Source organism: Electrophorus electricus, chromosome 11, assembly GCF_041902795.1.
Source record: "Electrophorus electricus isolate QZ-2024a chromosome 11, ASM4190279v1, whole genome shotgun sequence".
NCBI classification, from domain to species: Eukaryota; Metazoa; Chordata; class Actinopteri; order Gymnotiformes; family Gymnotidae; genus Electrophorus; species Electrophorus electricus.
Genome location: NC_137507.1, coordinates 26,050,006 through 26,072,500, shown reverse-complemented (window position 1 = coordinate 26,072,500; position 22,495 = coordinate 26,050,006). Strand labels below are relative to the sequence as shown.

Sequence of the window (22,495 nt, the reverse complement as noted above, 5' to 3'; positions counted from 1 at the left end):
AAGAAAAGGAGGAAGGCGGAAAATACTTGGACCTTTGGTACTATTTCAAATGCTTGCGTATGCAAGTCGGCCATGCAGCGGCCCATCTGACCATCTGAACTGCTGGGCTGGACCACTGAAGAATTTCGTGGCAGCAGAAAAAATGGCAAAGAAAAGGCAAGGTTATCTTACAGCTAATCCGAGCAGCATTTGGGGAAATTAGAGTTGTTCCAACAACTGCCTTTTATAAAGGTGTCAGTCATAAATATCTCAAATCCTGTTTGCTCACTGGATTCGCACCACATACTTAAACTGCCACGCATTCTGCTTGGTCTAAGCATCCGGTCCTTGAGGACCGTGCCCTCTGATCCAGTTCCGAATGCACGTGAGTCGGGCTGCTGGATCTCTGCGGCTCTTCAGATATGGTTCAGGTGAAGGAGGGAAAGGAGCAGAACAAAAACACAACGCACCTGGTCTGGTCTGACTGGGGGTCTTTGAGAACCGGATAGAAAACCTCAGCAGACGCCCCTCCTCCAACACACACACACACACACAATTTAATTAAGAACAGGCAGGGCATATGCCTGCAGCCTCTTGAGGGACTCAACCCTCCATAAATCCTCTTTTCTGGCTTAGCCATAATGTTCGGCCCATCTGACTGCCCCCTCGACATTCTTCTCAATGGTATATATATCCCACTAATGACAGACTACGTCTGGAATCTGCAGGCCCTGACCATGCTGTGGAAGGTTTCCCACATGCAAATGCGCTACGGGCACCAGGCTAAAAACACGCAGTGCGTAACGCACTGGGTGGAGACGCAAGGCATGCGGACCTCAAAGCCGCTTTTACACACCAGTTTGGTGCCTTGGAAAACGCCAAGGCCTAAAGCTCTTACACTGGTGGGCTGAAGAGGGAGCCCTGCAGCTCGCAAGCAGCCACAGGTAGAAGTCCAACTTTTCAAATCCAATCTGGGAAGATTAACATGTGCCGTGGAGTTCTTCAGCAAAATTCCCTATACCTGTTGTATGTGTATGTACATGCTGAGACATCTTAAAGGAGCAGATATCCACTAAATGACTCTTACTTTACAGAAAATCACTGACTCAACAACAGTTACGTTTCTAGACACAGCACCCATTTGCATGCCATCAGTTCCTTTGATTCACTGAATTTAGGTGACACCTTTTATCCAGAGAAACTCACAATTATGAGTGAGTACAACTTGAGTAATTGAGGGTTCAGGGTCTTGCTCAGGGGCCCAACAGTAGCAACGGCGGGGTTGGAACTGGCAACCTTCCGATTACTAGTCACGTACCTAAACCGCCGCGCTACCGCTGCCACTAAATGTTTCTTTGTAAAAGTGGAAGTGTGAAGACCCAATGGCCAGATCCCCCCAACCCCCACCACCATCCGCCAGCCCCCAAGCTGTGGTGAAGGTCCGGGTCTTGGCTAATGATAAGGTCAACACGGGCATTAAAGAAGCGCTCCTTGTACCCCCTCCCCCACCTTCCATTCTGTGTCTGTAGACTGCACTCCAGAACAGCGCACTGTCATGTTTTTGTGATCACTATCTCAGTATCCTAAAGGGACCCATTTCACTGTCTGATGGAGGGAAAAATTAGTGAGTGTTTGGTCCAAAGCCCAAAAAATCCAGTATGGACAGGAGTTGGGTCTTCTGAGGTCATTGAAATGGTACCTCTTTCAGTTCTTTCATTTAGTTTCATTTTGCATTGTTATATCTCAGTACCTATCTAGTGCTATCGTAACCCTACTCAACACTTTGGTCTGCATGAATAAATATGGATATCAGTCCCATTTGTGGGAAAAAGGTAACCAGTCATACATTGCACTAAGATTATGCACACTGTCTGTCCACCAGTCATCCGGTAATATGAAACTGTTATTTGCAATTCAGCAAAACCACTAGCAGTGAACAAACTGCCTGGCCCGTCACCCACTGAGTCACCGTTGCAATGAGTAAAAAACCCCCCAAAAACAGAAAACAGGAAACAAATTCTTGTTAGTCAGCGATGACCAAGAGCAGACATTCTCTAATCTCTGCTATCCACGTGGTTTGGGGTTTTCTTCTTCCTTTTTTAGGTTTTGGCCCTGTTTTGGTGAGAGGACTTTGCCAGAACGGAGCATCAAAGGCAGAGGTCAGGAGGTCAGGCAGAGCCAACCTTCACCTTGGCCGTGGCCACGTGGAGCGCATTCAGGCACGCCGAAGATCCGTGACTCTCCAGGACCTCCGTGGAACTGCAGCCATTTCCTTTCTTAGCACTGCAAGTGTTAGGAAAGGTCTAACAGACAGGGTTGAAATTCTAGTACACACTAGCAGAATGTTTTCAGCTGTCAACAATCTGGACACCCGGGTCACCAGGGATGGACCATGCTGACAATGGGAAAGTCCAGTACTATAATCTGGTTTAAATGATTTAACGTAATAATTCCTGGGCACATTGGATGCTGAAATATGAGTGTGCAGGTCAAGCCTCCTCCCTGTGAAGCACATGTAAGCTTAACAAAGCCAAACCAGACAGGGAGAGAGACAGAGCGAGAGAGAGAGAGAGAGAGATGTTTGAAACATATTCAGAGTTATTGAAAATGCCTCTTCTTGCCTGGTTATTCAGGCAAGCTCGTTTTTGAGCTTGTTCTGTCTTTGTATTCTGTTCCTGTAGAAGTGCAGAGGTTGCTTTGTCTCAGAAGTGGTTCTTATTCACATTCTGTCACCCAACAGATTTCCATAGCAGACCCCAGCAAACCCTTGCCACACCACCACTGACAAAGGTCCTCCCCTAGAGCCCTTATACGGCTTTAACAAATCACACCAAGAACGCACAACTCACGACAGAATATCACTTTTCACTTGTCCTGCCCTCACTGCGAAACACCAGATAATGGCCGAGAAGCTGGTGACTGTTGAGATTTCCGCCGTTTTGCCGTGTGAGCAGTGCAGCGCTGTTCTTTATGCCCGCTTCCAGCCCCGAGGTCTGCCTTTCTGAACAATAACGGGGCTTTAGCGCTCTCTAAATCGCATGGAGGACGGTGTGATGGAAAAACAGAAAACTAAAATTAAAAAACGTTCCCCGAGGACTCAGGTAGGCAGGTACCCGTAAGGGAACCCAGACTAAGCATGAAGCTGCGCATTAAAAAACAAAACCAAAACCAAACAAATCAACAGCAAACCTTGCACGTCGTATGAAATGTTCATCTATGAAATACTCTTCTCATAGTTGTATAACGACACACATAAACTATGTGCTTAGCATGCTGAGACAGCAAATGCGGTCTCCTAGTGTGCATGATGTCAGCACTTGCTCAAGCCAGACACGATCATCACAGTTCAAACAGGTCAGCGGGTTTGTCATCATGGAACACACGGTTACACTGCCACCCCTAGTGACACAGCGAATGTATTCTGCCGGGTTGTTATAGATTAACGACAACGAGTGTTATTACACGTCTAATAAGGGAGTTTAACACACTTTAACCCTGAGTTTAACAAACAGATGACACCTAGGACCTCGACATAAGCAGCTGCTGATGTAGGTACGCTCTGAGATAACACGTCATGCGAGCGCAGCACCAAATGTCACGTCTGTGAACCACGCTTAACACGTCACGCTGCAGTCAACGATAATGGGCACTGAAACGCACCTCAGATGTGGGATTTCACTCTTCGGTTCTTCGGTTACCAGCCTGCTCAGCCGCCAGGAGCCAACAAGTATTTGCGAAAGCGGTCACATAACACTGGGAGTAACATGGCCCACACACGCATTGTAGGACTGTGTCATCTTGGCTTTTAGGAAAACCTTTCATCTTAATCAACGGCTTGGGGGGACGACGACACAGACTCTATTGTATCTGGGTAAACAACAAGCCAATGGCATAGCAAAGAGTCTCAGTTACACAAAACCTCATCATTTCTAGCAGCAGGGTGTGATCAGAAGGAGGAGGACCCACAGGGACACACGTGAGGTTCCCGAGGCGAGCCAGTGACAGGACAGTGCACCTCTCACTGCTATTAATACCCATGATAAGGTTGATTTGTTCTCCTAGCTCTAGGGCCTTTTATGGGCAAAAAGAATGGCATGCAGAGGTGAGATGGGTCAATCAGAACTTCCTTATCACTGCTTTACACACAGACGCACGCACGCACGCACGCACGCACGAGGAAAATGACGCAGTAATCTCCAGGGCCAGTCCAACTGGATAAAGTCTGGATAAAGTCTGGATAAAGTCTAGGCCCTGGTGAAGGCAGGCCCTGCTGACTCAGCAGTGCTGTCGAGGGCTTCCCACACTGCCTCAACTCACGTGTCACCCCAGGAACAGGGGACTATGGACAGCTGCAACCTTTGAGCCGTCCATTATCGCCCGGCCGGGCTGATAACCGGGGCACAAAAATGCAGCGATGACTCATTCCAGCAGCCCTTTCACCCCTTGGGATCACGGTCTCGAGTGCAGGGAGGGACCCTTGCTACCTCGCACTTTCCCTTCACTCTAAGAAAAGTGCCTAAACGGCATTTGTTCATTTCAGTCAAACCTCGAGGCTTTAAACTGAACTACGACTATAGTTCAAATGTTTGATTTTTATCAACTGTGGATTTACCTGTTACACACAAGGGAAAGATCTCCATAAAGCCTAGCTGCACATGTGTATGTGTGCTCCCGACATTCACGGGACCAGCCAGTACCACTGCATACTGAAGGGAGCGAGATACTAATGCACGCTCCGACCCGGAGAGCACACATCGGCTGGCAGTGACAGCGGGTTTTGTTGGGAACCCCAACGGTGTGCGGATCAAAGGGAAAGGCCTGAGCAGACTCGCGTAGTTAGCAGCAGCAAACGCTTGAATTTAAGTCCACTCTCTGTTATCACGCAATCCTTTCACATTTCAGTGAGGATGCATTTTGCCTTGGAAAAACTGACCACGCGAACAAACGGTGCACAGCCTAGCACTCCAAAATACATCCAGAACATTCCTAAAACATGAAGCAAATCTCTTAAATAACCAAACAGCAAAAAAAAAGAAAAAAAGAATCACTTCCTCTTATAGACAGCCAGCACTGCAGACACATCACGTAGATCACTTGACCACAAAGCACGAACCCTCAGATACAGTTACTCAGCCATACAAGCTGGACGATAACAAAGAACCAAGCATTTCACAGCAAACAATCCCTTGCCAGTTATATAAGAAAACAGGGTCATGGTATCTGTAAACTAAAGGAAAACACAGCAGATCAGACATGGGCAAAGTATGGCTGATAATTATTACATTCCGACAGTGGCGTAGGTTTCATTTCTACCTTGGGGGGACAAAGCTCACACCACCCAACCTACCACATTATATGAGTAGTGTGAGCAGGAATTATAGGGGTTGGGGGTCACGTCCATGCATTCAGAATTGAACCGTTTTGGCAAGCGGTGGTTTTGCCCTTATTTTATTATTATAGGTCTCAAAAGTGATTGTTTTGTCCCAAAGTTTAAAGAACCTTTCTGACCACGTAACATATAAAGGTTGTGTTCACATAGCTACATAAAAAAATCCGCAATTCGCTATTTGTTTTGGGAAAAGGAACTTACCCCAACAAACGCGATGTAAGATTCCACGCGCAGTCAGCAGCGCCAGTCCCGAGACGCATGTAGAAAGGAGGAAATAACTTATTCTGTACAGAAAGCATTTACGAGCTAAACCCAGCATAAAGGAGTTGTTTCTTAAAATATATTTTTAGCTGGGTCAAGGTTTACTAAAGAGACTATCATACTTTGTTCTACTGTTACAGCAAATTCAATGCAGAATGTCAATAAAGCGCCTTTTGAAATGTTTGAACGTCACGGCATGAAGACGCCGAGAGTGAACGAAAACGGGATCGGGTCGTTTACGTTCCGTTACGGAACTTTGCAAGAGTAAAAGTTACCCAGAAAAAAAAGAAGAGCAGGCTATCACCTGGCTATGATCCGACTCGTAGTAGTTTCCACTGGAGTTTCACGGCCTACAAACAGTCATTACACCCAGCGTCCGAGCGCTCACCTGTGCAGGATTCCCCCTTTGCTCCGTGCAGTAGGACCGAGGCTTCCTCGGGCAGACTCGGAAACCCCCGACGTCTCCGCTCCTCCCGAGCCATTCGCTGGTGAGACCACGTGTCAGCGCAGAGAAAAGAGGTCTTGATCCCGCCCTCGAGATGGAAAACACGGACGACCCCGTCCGCTCCGGCCACGAGCTACGACGAGCCGCGGCGTGCACGTTAACGCGCGCCCCTGTCCTGTTACTGTGCACCGCAGGCTTTCAACGCAACCGGAAAAGCTTTGGGTTTGCAAAGGGTATCGGACACACGCAGGAATCGACGTTGTACATGATACGGCATTATAAACCATTATAGCAAAAGCAAGATCTAAAGTCCAACTCAGTGGCGGCGAAAGTCCTGAACATCTCGAGCTGAAAGAGCCACGGCCACGCGCTAATTAAAGAGAAAGTGAAAGCGCTTAACTTTCAGTTCACTCCCATATCAAAAGGTGAACGTCCGTAAGAGCGGACTACTTATTTGAAATGAATTAGAATATTGTTCATGCCACACCGCCTCCCTCAAATGCCGAATAAAGAAACGGTTGCATTTCGGAGTGTCGGCGTTTGTCTTCCGCCGTCGCTCCCGTCCTTTTCCACCTGGTGTCAGCACAGACAAGCCCACGGGAGGGAAGGAGACGCCCGGCTCGGACATCCGTCTGGCCAAGAAAGAACCGTTACACTGAAATGAATCATCCCAAGTGGCTCTTTGTCAGCTCTTTATTTCACTGTTTTACCTCTTGTCGTGTATGAAGTTGTCATAAGCGTACGCTTACCAAGCCTAAACAGAACACAACGTTGTTGGTAAGAAAAAAGCCGAATGTTTCATTAATGTTCTTCACTGTTCGCAAAGCCAGGGTGACACCTGAGAATTCAGCTATAGCAGTTATTGCTGTTCAGTTATACAACAATATTCAGGAAGCAGATATATAAAAAAATACATGAGGTTGCATAATTATATTCTAGTAGCCATCAACAGGAAAAACAATAGGGCGTTTCATTTCGACATTTTACTATCTACCGCAAAGAGATATTTCATTCAAATTGCAAGGTTGAATGTTGGTCGTGATAAGAGATGGCGATGTCTCTGTAAAGCACATCAAAAACCCCACCGACTCGAAACTGTTCATTAATTATTACACTGTAAATGACTCGACATGTAACATGACTTTAGTGTGAGACAGAACAGCGCGTAACGGATCACAGAAAGTCACAAGAACAGCTCATTTCTACTCCTGGACTTTAGATATTGCCACAATAAACAAAAATAAGTGACAATCACTTCAAATGACAGACTGTAGGTCTGTATTTTACACGCCTTATTCAAATACACTTACATGAGCACTGAGTTCTATACAAATGTTATCAAAACTTTGACATGGGTATGCTACAGGATCACAATATTTTACACACCCTGATAACACACGAAAACACCTTTCTAAACCCAAACAGTTACGGGCTGCTATCTTGTTTCCATAGTGTGAGACAGGTGTGGCCCCCTGTTCAGAGCTTTGCCTTTGGGTCTACATCTACGTCAGACATGTGAGAGTTGGACAGTGCAGCGCTTGTGTTATGGGACAGCACAGACGAGCTTGTGTCCTGCCCGTCCCGAAGTGCTCCCGCCTCTCTTGGTCCCCCTGCTCCCGATTCCGGCGCCACGTCCGAGGCATCAAAGGAGTCTCCTCCCAGTTCGGCCAGTTTGATGTAACCTTTGCTGCCGGAACGGTCCAGCCTTGGGCAGCTGAACCTCCGCGATCGCTCCTCGTGCCGTCCGGGGCCCAGGTCGGACAGGGCGTTCAAGGACAGATGGGACCCCAGGATTTTGAGCTCTGGGCTGGGCAGCAGCAGCTGCTGCCTGCGCACCTGGGACACCGTCCGCCCCTCCCCCGACAGCCCGGGATCGTGGGATACCGATGAGCCCACCCTCAGCACCTCGGCTTTGGTCTGAATGGAAGAGAGCTCCGTGGATCCCGGATGCTGCGACTGCAGTCCCTTTCCCACGCCGCAGGGGCCGCCCTCCGCCCGGGCTCCCCTTTCTTGCTCCTCTCTCGCCTCCATTTCGCGGTTGTTCAGCTTAATCACGGGCAGAGTGAAAGCGTTGACCGACGAGGCGACGATGGAGCGCGTCTCCCACTCCTTGGGAGCGGGTGCGGGCTCCCGCGTGCTGGCCTGGTCTCTGTAAATGCTATACACCGTCTCAGTAAATGACTGCCCCTCCCTGGACCAGCTGCCCTCGTGAGCGCACAATGCTCTCCGGTACTCCACGTCCTTACACGGGCCCGTGGAGGGCCAGGAGCCCCGGGAAGGCACGGGCGTGCCGTAGGACATGGGCATGAGGTCTCTGCCCCCCGGGTGGGCGTGGCCGAGCAGCCCGTTGACGGGCGGGCCGTCCTTGGAGCGCAGGTTGTGGATGTCGATGACCGTAGAGTAAATGTCCCTCAGGTTAATGACCTTCGTCGTCTTGTCGCGGTTCTCGTGGAGCACGGCGTTGGCGCAGATGAAGAGGAAGATGCCGATGCCCATGACCAGCGGCCCGGACACCTTCAGGTTGTCCGAGTGCAGGTAGCCGGAGAACAGCCTTCGGAGGAAGCCGGGCGGGTGGGGAGCGAGCTCGGTGCCGTTGCCTGCCGGCCTGCTGACGTTCCGCCACGCCTGCGCCCATGGCTTGGCGCTGCTCGTGAGGTTAGAAGCCACCTGAGGGACGCCTTTTCTCTCCCTCGGCGAGACCTGCGCAAAGGCCGAGGTCTCTCTGGGCCAGTAGCCCAAGATGGCCATGGCTACACCCAGCATTAAGATCGCGATGCCGGCCGCCGCTGCCAGGCCCGAGGCAGAGATCAGCTCCAGCTTCCCCTTCACCACCACCACGTCTATCTTCCTCTTCTTTTTCACTTTCCTCCGCCGCTTGTTCTCCGCCCGGCTCTTGGCGCGCAGCGAATCCTGGCGCCGGGAGATCCGCAGGAGACCGCCCGTCGCTATCATTGCGCCTACTGGACGACTGAGCCGTCACTCACCCTGCGGGGGACAGACATTGGCGGATTAGGTTAAAAGTGAATGGATTATTGGCTGAGGCTTTGTGGAACACAATAATAGGTGAAAGTGAATGTGTGATAGGGACAGGGTGAATAGAAGATGAGCAGGAGCCTACGAGACAGAAGATAAACTTTCGTGCATAAAGGGTTTACAAATACACAGTGAAATGTTGCTATGTGAAAGTTCCTGCCTTTCTCTTGCACACCAAAGGGTCGGCACCTTTAATGAAAACATTTGTGGGAGAATAACAGCAGGAATGCACACTTTATTCCAGTTACATGCAATGCATAAAATGTCACCAATGTCGAGCCATCATGTAATTGAAATGTCACCAGTGCTGAGCCATCATGTGACTGAAATTTAAAGGGACAGGCACTGATAACTTTGTAGGAAATCCTGAGCATTTAACCGAAACAAAACCTTCTTGTCCCAGAGGCAGATAGCGCTCGGTCCGACATTACAATCTTAAAAACACAACATAAAGAAGGACACATTCCTCTTGGATTACACAATTACCACTAATTAAGAATTAAAATTTAAGTAGGCCTGGTGATTGGAATTATTAATTCAAATGACATGTGTTCAGTACATTTCAGTACACAGCTGGGCTTACACTGTGCGAATTCAGACTCCTTATAAGACTGTTACATGCCAGACTGTTCGAGATGAGCACGATTCTTTGTCCAACTGTGTGATAGCCTGTGTTTTTAAGGTCTGTACAATGATGATTCTCTAATCAAACGCGTCATGGCCAATATTTGTCATTGTCTCATGATGTTCACGTCGCTCCGTGGTGTCCTCTCACTGGTGCATTGTACAGGAGCCTCATAGGACACACTCTGTAATTTAGATCTAAATTCCTTGACACTTCTAGAAACTCAAAAAGTCGCCAGTCTTTGGTCTCAGAGGCACTATACAGGCTGCCATGGAATACATGATATTGTGTGCTCCTCGTCCACTGAACTCAGAACCAAAGACATTTGCATGTGGTGTGCGATTTGGTCTGCGACAGCACAATAGACTTGATTATCGCGCAGTGTGAACCTGCCTCTAGTCAAGTTATTCACTGTGAAGATGAATGACTTGTCTGAATCTTATTTGTCTGAACAAACCCAATCAGAGGACAGTCAGTGGGAGCACCTGAAATCAGTCAAAGCATCCAACACACACACACACAAAGCACACTCATTGGATAGGCGATTTGGTTGAGCTTGATTATGAACCCATGGGAATACTGCTAAATGTGCATAATGTGCATCATTGCTGCCTTTTAGCAATCAGTTAATTGCAGAAGCTAAAAACGCAATTTAGATTATTTTGCAATTAATTACACAGTCCTAATTTCCCCCCGAATTCCTCCACCTTCTATGTCTAATTCTCAGTTTGTGGTCATTAATGACAGGTGGCACCTTTACACGAATCAAAATCCCACGTCGTGCACCCACTCCAATCAACTACTTTGAGAAGTTGTCACAGCCTAATTGAGCTGAATAATGTACCATCTATCCCTGACTTTGCCTGTAGGTGATCCATTTGCCTAATCATTCATAATTATCGCGTGGCTCAGGGTGAGGGCAACATGAATAATTCATCTCGTAAAATGTCTGCCACGACACGTCGTTTTTGTTCCCGGAAATGTCAGGGCCTTAGAACAACGGAACGTGAGATTGAATGCACTGACTTCGACCAGTGTTAGAGTGCCATAACAACCGCAGGGGGGGCGTTCGACACATCCCGACGCTGCAAGGTAAAACAGCTTAATAACACTCCAACAGCCTGTGCTGCTGTGAACGTGAAGCATGACACTGAAAGAGGCTACATGTCACCTCCAACGCGTGGCTCTCGACTTTGCCAGCTCATCGCCTTGTTTGAGGTTTTTTTTTTGCTCCGATGCTCCTTTTATGGGCAAACAAAGCCACAGGTGCCTGCTTTGGAGTTCCTTCTAGCGCATCTCGGTGGTGACTGTGTCCTTCTTCGAGACAAACCCGTCTTCCCCCCAATCTTTACGGGAGAGTGCGCGGAAGCAGAAACCCTCTTACCACGTGTTCCGTGCCGCAATTACGGATCTTGACGCCTCCGCCAGGATAAACTGAGTTGCGGACTTTGGAGTTGCCCTGTTTTTCAAGACCCTTGTACTGAGCTGATAATGGAAGATATGTAACATTTAATGTTATCGTGCAGGATATTTATGCAGGAGTGAAGTCTGATCTCCATTTTTTATGACAGCTTACAGTGGGTTTTATTGTCACATATAAATGGTGAAGGTTGACATCAATTAATTTATTACATTACATCTCTAAAATATCATGACTCATTCTGTAAACAAACATGTAATTAAATCAAACTAAATGTTATTTTGTAGCCCTTGAGCCAACAGGGGTGATTTTGCAGTGCTAACTATAAAATCCAATATATAAGGGTCCATATTAATTTGTGGTCTTTTTTAGGGTGGCAAACCATAGGAGTCCTCCTGACTGTGACTCTGAAAAGCTCATTTCGAGAAGCTCTGCCTCTCTTGATTTCTCTCCATGTCTCTTGTTTTCTCGCTCTCAAGTTTCTCTGCCTCTCTCGTCTCCCTTCTCGCTTTCTTTTTCTCCCTCTGTCTTTCTTTGCTCCAGCAGAGAAGAGGTAGAAGAACAATGCATACCACACACACACACACTCACACACACAATCCCCCCCAGCACACATACAAGTCCACATGCCTTGCTCAAAGGTCTTGTACAAGCACCCTCAACTCAAAGGTTCTTGTCTCCTGAGTGTTTACAGGTGGTGTTTTAAAAGAACGGACAAGCCCCCGTGAAGCGCAGCTTCTCTCAAAAGCTCCTGCACTGAGAAGCAGAACGCAAAGGCCCAGGCTGGTGTCCACACCCCCAGACCCCGTAAGCACAGCTTTATGATTTCAAGACTTTCTGTTCTCTCTCACTTCCTCAGGCTCGAGTCACCATACTGTTGTGGTTCAAGTATACACTGAGTTTCTGCACTGAGTCTATTCTTCTCTGAACTTGTTTCAAATTCTGGAGTGAAGGCTGACAAACTTGTTCTTACTTTTGCGGCATATGACAGAGGCAGTCTTATACTGCACATTGGCGGGAGGCTGTTGAAGTTCTGACAGTGCTAAGGCTGGTCATATTCAACTACAACTAAACCAAATAAAGAAAGAAAGAAAGAAAAGAAAAGAAAAACCTTTGCTGCATGATAACCAATCCAGTGTCTCCTAGGAGGCACTGCAGTCCTGCATTCACACGCTAGCAATAAAAATGCCTTTCAAAAGATTCCATTCCACTTAAGCAGCTCCGTGCCTTCGCACGCACGAGCCAACGCGTGGGGCTGCCGAGGTCTAGCGACGCTCGGGCGTTCAGCATGGTCGACCGGTGCGGGTGGCAACGGAACTCACGGCTGATGTGCCAACTAAAGGTCACGGTGTAAGGGAAGGCCAAAAGGTGGGAGCTGCCTTTGCCAATGTGCGGAAGGCTTGGAAAGTTGTTTGGATCGCTCGCTCTTAAAGAAAGATAGATTCGCTTCAGTCCTACGGTTGTTCTGTCACCTGTGGCGAGCTCACTGCTCCCACTGTGAAAGCACACTAAAGCCCTGGTTCGTTACTTTGACTTATTTTCTTATTATGATCTCACCACCCATGAAGGGGTCTGAGTGACAGACACTTTAATGTGCTTTAATGGTCAGGGTAGCTTTTAATCTCTTACGCTTAAAGTCACTTTCCACAGTGTATATCCCATCTTTAAAGCAACAATAACTCCAAAAGTGTATTCAGATTAAATCTACCCACTGATGATCGATACATTTGATATATTTCTTCTAGGACATAACCTCCTCAACTCCAGGCTTTCTGCAACCTTGAAATGCATGGGGTTGGTTACATCTCTCTAGGTCATCTGTAGCCGAAATGTACTAATTTCACTTCAATAATTAAGTTCACTAATATGATAGGTGACTTTACAGTTTATTAATCTGTCCCTTTAAACCATAGCAAAAAAAAAACAAAAAAACAACAACAAAAAACCCGGCTAAACGTAGATTAATGCGACTTTGGCCTCTGTCCATGGTCCTAAAAGCACTCACATAGAGATTAATGGAACCGACACGACTGGTTGCACTATAAAGTGAATTGTTCCGATTAAGTCACAGCATAAAGTATACATTACAACCTGACATAAACACATTGTTATTGCTCAGGATGTGTTATTAATGCTCTCATATTTTATTAACAGATCTCTGGATAATACAAGCCTCCATTTTCCTCGGGGAGCTAACTGATGGTTCTCTTCACCAAACACCTCGGTGAGGTTTACCTTACAGATTCCCTGCATCGTTGTGCATGTTTAAGGTTAATCGTTCGATGCGACCCTTCATAGACTTTTTTCACTCGAGTGAAGAAAAGAATTGGCGCTTGCAAATTAGCAAAATAAAAAGGAAATAACGAAATAATCAAAGATAACGGTCGCTTAAACGATCTTGGGTATTGCTTCGTGTCCGAGATTTTATATGCTATTCCACTTCCAAGACCGTACGCGTCTTTGTTTCTGTGCACTTGCGATGAGTTTTCGAGGCAAAGGCGGCGTAAAATCAGACAAAACGGGATACGATATTTTTGTAAGAAGTCTGCTCGTTACTCATAGATTAAGTCTAGATAGAAAACATGACAGGCCTATTCACAAAGCAGTTCATTAAACAGAGCAGCCCGTTCGCTTCACATAGCTAATCGTTTGATATCTCAAATTGACGTCATGTTGATGTCTCAAACTGCGCTCCGCGTTGCTCGGTCTAGTGTGCAGATCACTACAGGTCGTGCCACTAAAATGCGCCCGGCGTTTCATTTAATCCCCCTCTTCCCGAAAGCACCGAAAGTGCACCGGACAATAAAAGTTCTGCCTTGACGATTCATCGAAAGCCCAACGGATGCACGCGTAAGTTCGTAATCGATTGCTCGGGTAAAGTTGCCTCCGTCGCCACCGCAAATAGACCGTCTGATAACAGAGAGAGGCACTGGACGCTTTTCCTTACCAAGCGCGCTCTCCCCGCCGCCCATGCTTCCACGCGTGCGTTTCCGCTGCCTAGTGGTTCGTCGCGCTTGACGCTCGCTCGGGCTCACGCGTCTCCGCCGGGCTCGGTAACGGAATGAGTGTCCGGGGAGCGCGCGCTTCACTACGCCGCCGCGCGGAGGGGTGGGGCGAGCAAACGTGCGCCCGGATGCGCGTGTGGAGAACGTATGATAAACGGAGCCGTCGCGCTCGTATTGTTCGGTGGATTCGTCCGGACCAAAGTTGCAGACATCCTTTTATAACCTGGTGTAGAACAAAACATTCCCATCAGAGTCTCGATACGGACACAGTCCAGATCTTGTCTCATGTTTGAACAATCCTGACCCGTTAATGCACGGGGCAGGAAAAGACCACCAAAACACGCTACAAAACTTTCTCGGTGTTAAACGTTTTTGTTTGTGTGTGTGTGTGTGTGTGTGTGTGTGTGTGATAGAGAAACCCTCGTGTTCGTGACTTGTTTTGTGAACGTGACAGATGTGTGTGTCGAGTTCGGTATGTAGGATATCAGGGAGCTCAAACATCTGTTGTTAGGCATAGCATCTCACAAGCAGACGGACGGTGATGCAGCGCAGGCGTCCGTGTGAAACGCAACCGTCTGACGGTCTGGGTTTTATTATTATTTTTATCGTTATTATTGTGTTGTTTTTTTTTTTGTTTTTTTTTTGTTTTTTTTTTTAATGGATTCATAATGTTGCATAAGAACAGAGTTTGCTCTCGACATTTCGACATCTCGCATGTTATTGTTACTTGTGTGTCCAAAGCTTTATGACAAGTGAAGTTGTTCTGCACAGGAGGCCTGCTGCATCCTGGTTTCTATTAGAAAGAGTCATTAGAGAAGACATTTTATGCCAGAGCAATTAATGATGTTGTACAGTGCCTAAGTGCCAAATATTAAAAAACAAACAAACCCATAACTAGCCTGTGATACAGAACAGAATGGAAGAAAGAAACAAAGTATTTTTCAGCATAAATCATACTGGTATTGTCTTATGGCTAATGCCAGGCAATTTGACAATTAAAAATGGTCCACATTACTCTGTCCATCTGAACAAAGCAGACTCCAAGGAGACCAAACAGATTTCAGGAGATCTCCTCCCTTCTCTCTCTCCTCATTCCTCCCCTTTTTCTCTTTGCCCTGATTCTTCCTTTGTCTCTCCCACTCCCTCTCTCTCTCTCTCTCTCTCTCTCTCTCTCTCTCTCTCTCTCACACACACACACTCCCACTCCCTCTCTCTCTCTCTCTCTCTCTCTTTCTACCTCTCTCTCCCACTCTCTCTCCCTCTCACCCCTCCTCTCCCACACTCTCCATCCCTCTCTCTCCCTCTCTCTCACACACTCTCCATCCCTCTCTCTCTTTCTCTCTCTCTCTCTCTCTCTCACACTCTCCCTCTCTCTCACACACTCTCACTCCCTCACTCTCTCTCCCTCTTTCTCTCTCTCTCTCCCTCTCTCACACACTCTCCCGCTCTCTCTTTCTGATCACACACATTCTCCTCATGGGGCCTGTGCGGTGCTTTAATTACCCGCCTCGCAGTGACGGTTAAGCTCTATGCTGCCAGCCTATTCCCCAGCTCAAGAAAAGTCTAGACTCTTCCCTCTGTGCTCTGAAAATGAGGTCTGGGACCAGGCCCCATATACATTCCCCCCCCTTCTCTCCTCCCACCTCACCACCACAGTCTCCCCAGTTGACATTTTGCAAATGCACAGACTGGCTAAGTCCACACAACACCTGTTCCTCCTCACTAAGGGTACACACTGGAGCAAAAGTTAGAATTCATTATTCTTCCCTATCTGGGGCGATAGAGGATTCGTCTGGTTTTTCTTTTTATTGGACAGAGCTGGAGGTAGAGATAAGGCTCGCAGTCAGAAATCACTTAGCTACTTCTACGAGATCAAGAAAGTAGGGCATGCAACCGATTTATCTGACGACGTTAGAACAGATTTCAGCCCAATCATTCTTAAATGCTAGTTTGCTGGACTGACTTCCGCAGCACAGGAATGGCCGCGTTAATGTTCTTCGGCTTGTAGCTGTGAGATATCCCAACCCTGGCTGGCAGTAGGCGAGACTTTTCTCCGGATCTTTGGTGGAGAATGACCACAGAATGTGTCTACATTGCGTTGCAGAGTTCTCTAAACCCTAACCTGTCAGAATTCGCAGCATTCTGTGCCCAAAAAAATCTTTTCCACAGGCTGCTTGTGCTGGAGTCATAGGAAGGCCAGGGACATTGGAGCCTGCAGGTTTGTCAACCCAGCCTGGGTCGACCCAGCCTGCCCATCTAGCAAAACTCTGAAAAGATTAAGCAGCATTGCAATTTTCCATATTTCTGAAACTCACTAGAAAACCTTTCCAAGGGTTTAGCAGTAAACATCAAAAAACCAAACATTTTTACTACTTTGGTCTGAGGAAATGAAGAATTGAAGGTTTATAAATGAATTCCGAATGGCTGAGTGCAGCGAAGATTTCCAGCTGAAGCCAGTGAGTGCAGCACACCGGCACAACACACTGGTGGATCTTACAGTCCTTCGCTGCATTCCAGATCTATATTTAACGCAGAAAAAAAGAGCAGAATCCTACCCACTGTGCCTTTGAGTCCTGGAACATGTCCAGTTTGTGTTAAGTTAGCTACTGGCGCACACAGCACATTACAGCAAATTGGCATCACATGCACAGTGTTGCTGAACTGTCTATGTTACTAAATGCCATCTACAGTCTTTGCAAGAGGTAGTGTGTATATAGAGGATTTGGCGACCTCTGACTGCAGGTGGGTCCAGTCATCGGCTGGGAAGTGAAAGGAAGGGCAGTAAAAAAAGAGCTGTTAAAAAAGGTGCTTCTGGGGGTCACGCTTCACCTGGCAACCTTGCAGTGTGACCTAACATGAGTCACAGGCATTTCTGTGAAACTCAGTCACGGAAAGTCTTTCCAGCTGAAAAAAATGCACCTTGGAGTCTGTTAGTTAGATTGAGAATTTCTATCTTTCCCGCTCCCCTATGAGCTTTCTAAACGCATAAGCACCGTTTAGAAAGCTCGTACAGAACAGCGTTTCGTACAGAACAGCGTTTCGTGCGGCTCTGAGTTTCGTATTGCACTGAATCCATTTTGGCTCCACTGCAGTAGTTTTGTCCTGTAGAGGTCAGATGGAGTCACTGCTATCTTCAATGAGCCTCTCACACTCCTTCATCAAGTGCTGTATCTATACGGGCATCTCGCAGCCTCCGTTCCGAGCGTTAAGAGCGCTCCTTTCCGATGACGGATGAAGGCAACGCGTCCCCTTTCCAGATCCACGGATAAAAAGCAGTCGCGACAAGACGGCCTAAGGTGGGCGTCGGCGTCCTGACTTGCTGCTAATCTCGTCTCAGCGCAGGATCCGCACCGCTGTTTTCAAGGTTTTGGCATCGCAATGCTACGAAGCAACAACATCCACGCGCACGCCCAGGTGTGGGATGTTCTCCCTTTTCCTCCAGGTGTGAACACCCCACACATCGCAGTATCGGGAGAACGCTGGTCGGTCGTTTCCATGGTGATCCATCTGATTCATGATGTTGACACAGACTGTGTCTACAGGACAGGCCTGTGCTTTAATCCAGGACTCCTTCCACACCCTCAAACATTCTGCTCATTCTCCCCATCAAAGAGGGTTCTCTGTGACACTTAATCAAGGCTATTCAGACGTGTCGTTTGGTCTGTGGAAAACAGCCTCACCTGTGCTACCCGCAGTGGGTGGACAGGATAAATATGGGCTTTCAGGAAAGTGTCAGAGCTTCCTGAAGAAGTGACTCTGTCTCAGCGCTGGCAACAAGTGTTTTTGGTAAGGGACAGAGAAGAGAGAGATAGATGATGAGTTCATCTGCTGCAGGTTCTGCAATGATGACAGAACAGCAGTTCATAGAGATTTAAGTCTGTTCCTCGCCATTTTAATTATTTATGTTTCCTGCGTTCTGCACATCACCATCACTCAGAGTTTCTAGGGCACGAAGGAGTCAGGGTATGGGGTAGAACACACACACACATACACACACACACACACATACACACACACACACACACACACACACACACACGTACACAAGTGATGTTACCCACTAAAAATGCATGTTTTGACAAAGAAAAACCTTTTAGTTAACCCATAGCTTATACATACTTACACACAGACAACATCTCAAAGTGATGGCAGACACCTGCCTATCTTGTCTACACTGACGCCTGGGTCATTAGCAGCAATGTCCCATCATAACTTATCCTTTTTTTAGCACGAGAAACAAGCCCCCACCAGTCGAAAGCTCCAAAGCCTTCATTGGCAATGCGGAGGTAACAGGCCTCCTGTAGTCGGGCTGGCTTTGATGTATGACAAAGCGGAGCAGGCTGCAGGTCAGCGGAGACGTATGGCTAGCTAGATCCCCCTCGGACGAGGGCTTCAGTGCATCTGCCGAGGAACTGCAACAGAGGAGAGGGATGAGATGGAAGACCAAGAGAGAGAGAGAGAAAGAGAGAGAGAGAGAGAGAGAGAGAGAGAGAGAGAGAGAGAGAGGGATGGGGGGTTGGTGAAGTGGTGCTCCAGATGGGGCAATCTTAGCAGGTGTTCTGGGTCACATCTAAGGGGGTTTTGTGTTTCTCTCTCCGTGTGTGTGTGTGTGTGTGTGTACTGCGCTTGCTGAGAGCTCAATTGATGACCACTCATAGGCTAAAGGTTAAAGGTTTAAAATAGCGTTGTGACCTTTTTAATAAACGTTTATTTAAAGCTCAGATATTTGACACTGTCTTGAAGAGAGATGACAGAGAGAGACATTCGATTACAACAATAAATCTGGCAAATTTCTCGCAAATCAACTTGAACATAAACGAAAGGCCCCTATTTGAGCAGTAAGAAGCTCGGCAGGTTAGCGCTGTAGGAAATACCATCATTCCTGAGGAGTGTTGATCTTCCAGAATTACACACGGAGCTAGCGAGCATATCTGGAAAATGGGATCATCTCTCTTTTTTAGACTGTCACAATTTACAGTGACCTCAAAATCCCCAAAAACAAATACTGTCACTCGGAGGTGGGCGCAGTAGCCAAACACTGCACTGAAGTAAAGGTACTGTTGCTTTAAAATAACCATTACTCAAGTAGAAGTAAAAGTAGCCATTTAAATCATTACTTAAGTAAAAGAAGTAAGAAAGCAACTGTTACAAAGACTACTGAATGCAGCACAGTTTTGTGTGTTATTGGCATAGATCGTAAAGCTCACCAGGGAGGCCAGATTGGGTTTACGCTGGGTTTACGTTGAAAGAGGTGTGGCTTGGGTTAAAAGTTAGCTTTGAGGGGGTGGGACTGGGACGTCAGACCTCAGTTTCGAGCCTAGTGGAAACACCGACGAAGGGAACTGCCTACCTAACGAACCTCGTGAAGAGCTCGCGATGTTGAGTTTGGTGGTATGAAGAGAGCTCAGATGGTTTACCTCTTATCCTTTTATTAGAACCCCTAACTGATTTAAAACCCCAACAATGGCGGCTACCCCGGCAGCTCTGTGGTAAGTCTCACAATTGCTAACTTGCCACAACACCTATGTAAATATATTTCAATTTGAAATAACATGGGCTTTGTGCAAAATAAAAAATCTTCCCTAGTTGGAACAGCAAATGCATTTCTCATTTACAACACATTATTCCTCTGACTTTTTATCACTAGAAAATGTGACCCAGAAGTATGGCATTGCTCAGGAAAATGTCCTTCAGTGTTTACAGCTTAAATCTGTCATCAACCAACACCCAAGATGATTTAGAACCATAACAAATCTTTAATGATACTAAACTAAGAAAATCTCATTTTTTATGACAAGCCAGACAATCAACAAGCCAGACTCACCAAAATATCTCCATATTGCAAAATAAGAAAAAAAAAAAAAAAAAAAAAAAAAATTATTCCCAGTGCCAAGCAAGCTTCAGCTGCAACATGCACACTTCATCTATAAATCATCACGTGCACCCTCTGTGGTGTGTGGCGTCACACTTCATCTATAAGTCATTGCATGCACTCTCTCTGGTGTGTGGTGTCACACTTCATCTATAAGTCATTGCGTGCACTCTCTCGGGTGTGTGGCATCACACGTCATCTATAAGTCATCGTGTGCACTCTCTCTGGTGTGTGTGGTGTCACACTTCATCTATAAGTCATTGTGTGCACTCTCTCGGGTGTGTGGCATCACACGTCATCTATAAGTCATCGTGTGCACTCTCTCTGGTGTGTGTGGTGTCACACTTCATCTATAAGTCATTGTGTGCACTCTCTCGGGTGTGTGGCATCACACGTCATCTATAAGTCATCGTGTGCACTCTCTCTGGTGTGTGTGGTGTCACACTTCATCACTAAGTCATCGCGTGCACTCTCTCTGGTGTGTAGCGTCAGTCCGGGGGTGGAGCGGCATGGAGTTCTTTGGTGCGCTACGTGATTTTAGTCCTGTCTGCTCTACCTCAAACTTGAATGCAGGCCAGAGCTTCTGAGGGAGGAGCACACAGATCTTTCCCTGCGCTTGCGTCTCTACTCTTGCTGATCAGGACTGTTGGCTTCTGCTTCGGCCAGATGAGCTTTTTGCATGACTGAACAAGAGAGGCCGGTTAAAATTTCACTCTTTCCCCCAACCCGCCCCCACCTTGAAGTTTCCTTTTCTTTTTTCCGTGCAGGAGCTGTAAAATGATTCTAAAAAAGGTTGAAAGTGTGTCGTTCTTATCAGGCTGGCGTGACTTTGGGTCACACCCGCCGGGCGGACCAGGCACTGTGCGGCTCGGAAAGGAAGATGGCATGAGACGAGGTCCACCACCTCCTGCCTTCGCCGCTCTGGGGAAAAAACGAGGCGCGCCTGGTTCTCGGAAGTGGCCAGGAGCCGGTCCAGGCGGAGCCGAGCAGAGGGTCTCGCGCCGGGACAGCGTGACCGTCGGGAGAAGCGGGAGACTGAGCCTGTCGTTTCACATTCAGCTCAGAACGCAGGCCGCGCCGCTCCGCTCCAACAAGGCTGTAGCCATGGCAACCGTTTCATAATGCATCCCGAAACACCTTCGTGCAGGTTTTCATCAGGCGCATCTTTTTTTATTAAGGAGACAGAGGAAGAGAGAGAGAGAGAGAGAGAGAGAGAGAGAGAGAGAGAGAGAGAGAGAGAGAGTGAGTGTGTGTGATTATAATGAAATGAAAAGTGTGATTCACTGAGGGGATCTTTTCTGGAGACAGAATGGCTCTCCATCACAGCTGGATAGAATCCGTAGCATCGTAGGCTGCACTGGGATCAATATGATTAGTAATGTTCCCAGCCATAAGCGCTGTCGAGCGCTGGTACTTAATTCCCATCTCCCAGCACTTCAGTACGCCTGGTTCGGTGCTTGGTTGATGCCAACCGCAGACGCCGTTTTCCTCTCTCCGCCGGAAGCCTGTTTAAACACACCTCATTTCTTATCATTCCTTGCAGTATGTTATTAATTCATGGTGACATTCCCTCTCCAGCAGAATGAAATCGGATGGCATTAATTCACTATGAAGGACATGAAAAGCAAGGGAATAACACAAAATACCGAGATTGCAAGCGTGTCGGTGGGAGTCAGAACTTCAGCATCCAGCGCACCTTGCAGGGCTGCTCCTGCGTCTGTTTTCGGTACATACACAGCCCCACCTGCCATACTTCACCATGACCTTCTCGCTACGGGATCACGGACGAGGACACGGGTGCTTAGAGACGTGCGCGCCAAAGCGTCTGAGCCGCCGGACACTGAGATGCCTTCCGGAATGCCAATCCGTGGACTTGTCGGAGGCGGCAGCGCCAAGGCTGGCAGAGTGGGTCCCTGGCACGGTAATCTACCAGGCACGGCATCCCTCCTCGCAGCCGGGAGGGATCCGGCCGTCTCCGTGGCCACAGTCAGGCAGTATTACCTGCGCGGGTAAGCCATGCATGCCGGATGGGCGCACACAGTACCCCCGCAGGCCTACAGGGGGCCATGGGGAGAGAAAGCACAGCTGTCACAGGGATGCACCGCTGAAGGTGAGCCATGATACTGTCCCACAAAAGCACCCCGGGGGGGGGCGAATTAATTACAGCATCTACACAGATGATGAGCCTCGGAGATGGGTTAACCGAAACAGTGAGAGAAAAACAAGCATGTGAGGATTAAACACGTAATTCTTAAGGATTCAATTAATCCACTTAGCTATTTGCTTACAGTTTTCAACACAGATCGACTGGTTACTCCTGGGTCCTTGTAAGGCGAGTTAATAGAATATGTACACGCGATTTATTTTTAAAGTGCTGAGTCACTGATCTTGGCTGATATACACCAGGTATCTTCAACACGGCAGCTCAAGCCTGGTGCCAGTTAGCCAGCTCTCTCCAGCAAAACT

General features: G+C 47.6%; 2 protein-coding genes across 17 annotated transcripts in view; both read right to left on the bottom strand.

Annotated features, from left to right (window-relative positions):
- The window catches only part of epb41l3b (erythrocyte membrane protein band 4.1-like 3b), a 39,715-nt gene extending 33,072 nt beyond the window's left edge, over positions 1 to 6,643 (bottom strand). For 3 of the 16 annotated variants that reach the window (XM_081723780.1, XM_081723777.1, XM_081723786.1), the window contains exon 1: positions 5,934 to 6,643. The gene's annotated coding sequence lies outside the window, so the exon portion shown is untranslated. Of the gene's footprint in view, positions 89 to 449; positions 1,321 to 3,639; positions 5,038 to 5,569; positions 5,889 to 5,933 lie in introns of those variants that run through there. The other 13 variants (XM_081723782.1, XM_081723785.1, XM_081723789.1 and 10 more) reach the window with 12 other exon arrangements.
- A 907-nt stretch (positions 6,644 to 7,550) lies between these two features.
- Positions 7,551 to 9,026, bottom strand: tmem200cb (transmembrane protein 200C, genome duplicate b). Its single transcript, XM_027018888.3, has one exon. The coding sequence runs from the start codon at positions 9,024 to 9,026 to the stop codon at positions 7,551 to 7,553; it is 1,476 nt and encodes a 491-aa protein (XP_026874689.2).
- Between the last annotated feature and the right edge of the window lie 13,469 nt (positions 9,027 to 22,495).

Bases quoted from the DNA above. Each gene is read 5' to 3' on its own strand.
- tmem200cb (XM_027018888.3), bottom strand. From the start codon at position 9,026: ATGATAGCGACGGGCGGTCTCCTGCGGATCTCCCGGCGCCAGGATTCG.